Source organism: Arvicola amphibius, chromosome 2 (genome assembly GCF_903992535.2).
Source record: "Arvicola amphibius chromosome 2, mArvAmp1.2, whole genome shotgun sequence".
Lineage (NCBI taxonomy): Eukaryota > Metazoa > Chordata > Mammalia > Rodentia > Cricetidae > Arvicola > Arvicola amphibius.
In genome coordinates this window covers 189,684,459-189,690,462 of record NC_052048.2, presented here as the reverse complement: position 1 = coordinate 189,690,462, position 6,004 = coordinate 189,684,459, and the positions used below count along the sequence as shown (strand labels likewise).

Below are 6,004 nucleotides of genomic sequence, written 5' to 3'. Positions count from 1 at the left end.
GGTAATGTATATTCTGTGCCATTATATGTGATCTGCTTTTTGATTTTGATTTTACATGTGATTGCAGTTAAGAGATTACATGAATCTCAGAAGAAACTTTGAACTTTTAAACATTGCTGAGGCTGTGATAGACTACAGGGAACTTTTCATTGTGATAGTTACAAGCTTATGGGAGCCAGGGAGTGGAATGTGGTAGTTTGAGTGTAATTGGCTCCTGTAATCTCTCATGAAGTGGCATTATTAAGAGGTGTGGCTTTGTTGGAGTGAGTATGGCCTTGTTGGAGGAAATGTGTCACTGTGGGGGCAGGCTTTGAGGTTTCCTATGCTCAGGATACTGCCCACTGTGTCAGTGGACTTCCTGTTATCTACAAGATGTAGCACTCTCAGCTCCAGCACCACATCTGCCAGAACGTCTCTGTGTTCCCTATAATGATGATAATGGACTGAACCTCTGAAGCAGTAAGCAAGCCACCCCAGTTAAATGTCTCCTTTATAAGTTGCCTTGGTCATGGTGTTTCTTCATAGCAAAGAAAATCCTAAGACACCTGACCTCTGTGTGCTCTTTTGTAGGTCAGATAGGCTCTTGGGGTGACATCTGCCACAAACTTCTTGTGATCCCTTATAGTTCCTCCATGTGATGGCCATGGTGGAAATGACAGTAGGAACTGATGACATCTCAGCATCAAACACTCACCACGCTTCAGCTGCAGTCTCTGCCATTTATGCTGCTTGAAGGTTTTTCTTTGACCAGCATGCTATCCCACATTTGTGACCTTCAGCACAGAGGATCTTAGCATTTAGGGATTTCTCCTGGTGCTTCTATGAAACTGGCACTGAACATTCCCGATGAAGTCTCCACTGAATAGTCTGTGCTCAGGCTGCTTGTCATCTAATTATCGTTATCTGCCATCTTGCCTATGAGATTCCTATGAGCACCTGTTTGGCTCTCTCGGTAATATCTATGTCCCTGAGTTGTGATTGCTTTACTGTATGTTGTTGTAGCCTTAACTGCCGGGTGAGTCTGTGGACTGTAGCAACTTATCAATCATTCAGTGCCACCGACACATGAAAAACACTTTACTGGTATTTACCATATAGCACCAACAACAGTTACATCAGCTAATGTAACAAAATTTAGGATTAGATCAACTTTAAGGTAAGCAATAAATGCTCAACTGTCTGAGGAATATATAGCCTTCAATTATTTTTAGTGTTACATATTTTTATTTTCAGATTTTGTGCGTGTGAGTGTTTTGCTGGCATGGGTGTCTGTGTGTTGCTAAGGAGGTTAGAGGAGTGTGTCAGATCCTGTGGAACTGGACATATGGACAGTTGTAAGCTGCTTTGTGGTCATTGTGAATTGAACCCACGCTCTCTGCAAGAGAAGTCAGTGCTTTTAACAGCTGCGTCATCTTTCCAGCCTGCCCCCAAACCCACACATGGTAAAGCCAGAGCTTCTGTAATAACACACTCACAAGTGGAAGGATCCCAAGTTATCTGAGCTGATGATGACACAGAGGCAGGGAAGGAAGATCCTTTCTGCGACTTACTGACATGAGATGGCTCACTTTTGTCTTCCCTCTTCCTCCTTTCCTATGTCCTGTTCCATCATTTCATTCCTCTCTTCTAATACACCTATTTTTATAGCAAAGGCACAGCGTGTGCTCAGAATATCACAATCCACTAAAATTAGAGAGTAGAGAGTAAATAAAATCTTTTTTTTTTTTTTTTGGTTTTTCGAGACAGGATTTCCCTGTAGTTTCTAGAGCCTGTCCTGGAACTAGCTCTTGTAGACCAGGCTGGCCTCGAACTCAGAGATCCACCTGCCTCTGCCTCCCGAGTGCTGGGATTAAAGGTGTGCGCCACCACCACCCGGCTCAGTAAATAAAATCTTAACACCTGCTTTTAAGATAAGTTGGGCAAAGCTCTTAAGTGGTGCATAGGGCACTTTCTATACTGTGCACCAACCCTTATGCTGTCTTAAAATCCATATTAAAGCAACTATCTCTACTGTCTTATAGAAGGGATATTCTTTCTCAAGTCAACTCTGGTTTTGATGCTTTTCCTAGCCATGTAACTGTTTCCCCTTTGCTTATTTTCTTTCCATTTTTTTTTCAGAATAAGAATTATTTCTGAAATTAGATTGTTCTAATTTTGGTTGGACTTCACACATGCACAATGATCTTATTATCAAATTGGTCATTCACCATTTATAAAAATGCATTGGATATTTCATTGCTCAAATTGCCACTGTGTACAAACAGCTTGTGATTAGCTGAGAAAAAAATGGTGTTTTTCTTCCTGGTTCTCTCAGAATGGACATTATGTTAGATCCTACATACAAAAAACGCTGAGTCTATTTAGATAGAAATATTCTCATACTACCCTAGCATAGTGCATCCTAAATGTGCTGGAAGAGGCAAAATTCATCATGCATCACTGAGAGAAAAACTTCAAGTGTGAAATTTGTTTGATTCCTCAAGGAACTACTATTTGATTGCCAATGTTGTACCACATTTTTTTCCAAAGTAACAAATTAATAATCAGTTTTTCAGTATAAGATTTTAAAATGTCATTAATACTAAGAGTATACAGAAAACCAAAATAAAATAATGTTTATTTTGTATCAGTTACATATTCTTCTCCATTTACTTAGGATTCATTAAAATACATTATAAGCAAATAACATACAGTGCAGGATCTTGCCAAAGGTAAGTGGGTACTAAGCTTATACCTTTATATCAGCATTCTCAGAGTATCATACTTCTTGCTGATAGCTCAGGAAGACATCAGAATAAAAAACCGAAATTAACTTTAGTCAGTATTGATTTCAAAATATCATGAAGTACAAACTTGTGGGTTGACTATGCAGCTGAACTATAAGGGTGAAGTTGAGTAATGATTCGCGAGATATGACAGTGGGGCTGAACTCCATAAAACACACTGCTGTGACATAAACATAAGCCACGTCCCACTCCTGCCACACCCACGCAGCCTCCAGCATTACATGGCCAACACATGTTCTTTCAGGCCTTCCTTGTTGCCATGGCAATACCTCCTGTCTGAGTCGAAAGGAGAACACTGAAGAAATGCCATCTTCTCCATCAATGCTCAGGAATCATCATCTTGTGAGCTTTGATGCGAACCCAGAGAATTTCCCTAAGAGTTTCTGCCAAGCCCCTTTCACCTCCTTATTCCTTAGACTATAAATCATGGGGTTCAGCATGGGCATTAATACAGCATAAAAAAGGGAAATTAGCTTCTCCTGAAGGACAGATGGGTTGGAGTGGGGTTGGATGTAGGTGAAAATGGTGGTGCCGTAGCATAGTGTTACCACAGTGAGGTGGGAGGCACAGGTGTGGAAGGCTTTCCTCCTCCCCTCTGTGGACGGGATCTTTAGAATGGTGGAGATGATCTGGATGTAGGACAGGAGGACCAGGAAGAAAGGTGTCATAAGCAAGACAATGCTAGAAACCATGATCACAATCTCATTGGAGGAAGTGTCCACACATGCCAATCTGACCACAGCTAGAATTTCACAGGAAATGTGATCAATATATTTATTTGTACACATAGGCAACTGAAAGGTGATGGCGGTATGTACAAGAGAATTAATGGAGCCGCTGACCCAAGATGTGATGACCAGCCTCGTGCACAGCCCCGCATGCATGATGACTGAGTACCTCAGAGGGTCACACACTGCCACATAGCGGTCGTAGGCCATCACTGCCAGCAGAAGGAACTCAATCCCACCCAAGCCCAGAGAAAAAAATAACTGTGCTGCACAGCTCAGAAATGGAATTGCTTTGTGTGTGGCAAGAAAATGAGCGAGCAGCTGGGGGACTATGCTTGTGGCATAGGACACATCCACAAGCGACAGGTTGGTCAGAAAGAAATACATGGGAGTGTGGAGTCTGCTGTCCAGTCTGATCAGAAGAACGATGAGAAAATTCCCCAGCACTGTCGCCAGGTACATCAGCAAGAAAACAACAAAGAGGGAGAGTTGAGTGTCCCAGTTACTGGACAGGCCAAGGAGGATGAATTCATGCATCCACGTCTGGTTGTCCTGTTCCATTAAAAAACGTGATTATTAATCTGTACAGAAAGTAAGAAAAAAAAGTAAAAACAAGCGAGTAAGCATGGAGTTCCAGGTAAAATGACATATGTGTGACCTGCCGGTCTCAGCAGCCTTCAGTCCATTCATGAGACTGCGGTTGTATCCTCATCTTAGAATACTTTTCATCAGCTCTGTTTCAGAGGGTCTTAGAGGAACGGTTGTAACCCAGACTTTCAGTACACTCTCATATATATATATATATATATATATATATATATATATATATATATACCCATTTTCTTTGGTTTGGGGTAAGGAGAGCATAATAATTGGCTATGTTGAGTAATTATCAGTAAATGATTTGAGACCTAATGTTTTAAAACTCCCTAAAATATGTCAACTAGCTTACTCTTAATGGAATTCAAAATTCAACTGCAAAACCGATTATTCTGAAGAGGCAGGGATTTTGGGCAGTATATAGAATCAGAAAACATTGTTTTAAATCTCAGTTGTCTTTAGCAGGTATGTCATTTGCATGTCATGGTAAGCTTTTGCACCTAGAAAAGGCTCATATTCAATAATTTTCAAGTATATTAAGCATGCAATAATACTTGGGTAATATTCCTGATATACTATTACTGATATATTACTGGGTGTGCATGTCCCATTCTGACCTCCACTTTGGGAATATAATTAAGTAAATGTTATTTCCTTCCCACATTTCCCACAAAATAGACACATAAGTTTACAGATTTGAAAAGAAATCTTTGGTCTTTTTAATAGGCTTTAGTCTCCTTTGCTGTTCATAGTCTAGAGAGGGGTGCCACAATGATACCCAGGTCTTGGTGTTTCCTCTTTTTCCCTTAGTTTGGATAGGGACCTCTTCTTCAGGTGTTAGTTGAAAAGAAAGCAAAAAAATGACATGGGAACTTTGACATCCAGATCTAAGAGACAGAGGTAAAACAGACATTTAAGGCTCTATTCTTTACTATTCAATAGAATAAGATAGAAATTCTTATAGATGTTCATTAGAGTGGAAATTTCCTTCTGGTTGTTTGTGTTGGGCAAGGGCATTTTCAGTAATAGTAGTAAGATATGGTGCCAACTGTAAACATTGAATAGAAACAGAGGTCATCTCTAAAAGACTCCTAACACGAATATATTGTTATTTTTCCTCCACATCTGCCTGTCTCCAGTGCTGCAGCTACCAGAGTGGGTGAAATGACAGATGTTGTTATTTCTCCTCCGTATCTTTCTATCCCCAGTGCTGCAGCCCCCAGAATGTGTGACACAGGAAAACTAGAAAAATATACAAGAGAAGTAACCAAGGGGAGAAACAGTGGGTGTTGACCACTTCTAATGCCTCTGAGCCTATAGAGGAGTGATACCACACTTGGACTGTCTTCCCTGATAAAGAACAAGACTAAGTGACTACTCTGAAAATGCCCAACTCACCTCTTCATCTGAGCATTCCTCATTCTCCTCTTGCACAGTTCTCCAATGTCTGTGACGTTAGTTTACCGTAGCTAGTTGTCTTTAGTTTTACCATAGAAATTTGTTACATGGTGCACAACCCAACACAGTTCTATTACTTCTATTTTACTAATTATAGATTGTATGTTTTACAGAAAAGTATATTGCTAAATCAAGCTACTCTTTGGATAAACACATTTTTATATGTTAACCGATTGATATCAAGATTGTTTTTAATTGTGAAATGTTTAAAAATAAAATAATGTTGAACAGGATCTTCATAAGGTGGAGAACCCAGTAGAAGCTGGTACACTGTGAACATATGTATCACTTTCTATTGATGGCATGCAGTACCTTGGAACCTAGGAGAAAACCAAAGCTTTAGATGGCAGACAATGAAATTGCATGAAGGGTAGAAAATGAGGCATTTTCAGTAAAGATCCATTTTCCTAAGCTAAAATAACACCAGTGTTT

At 40.0% G+C, this 6,004-nt stretch overlaps 1 protein-coding gene across 1 annotated transcript; it reads right to left on the bottom strand.

Moving 5' to 3' along the window:
* Window positions 1-3,121: 3,121 nt before the first annotated feature.
* Window positions 3,122-4,075, bottom strand: LOC119807364 (olfactory receptor-like protein OLF3). The gene has a single exon (XM_038319393.1). It carries the CDS (start codon window positions 4,073-4,075, stop codon window positions 3,122-3,124), a length of 954 nt encoding a protein of 317 aa, XP_038175321.1.
* Window positions 4,076-6,004: the final 1,929 nt, after the last annotated feature.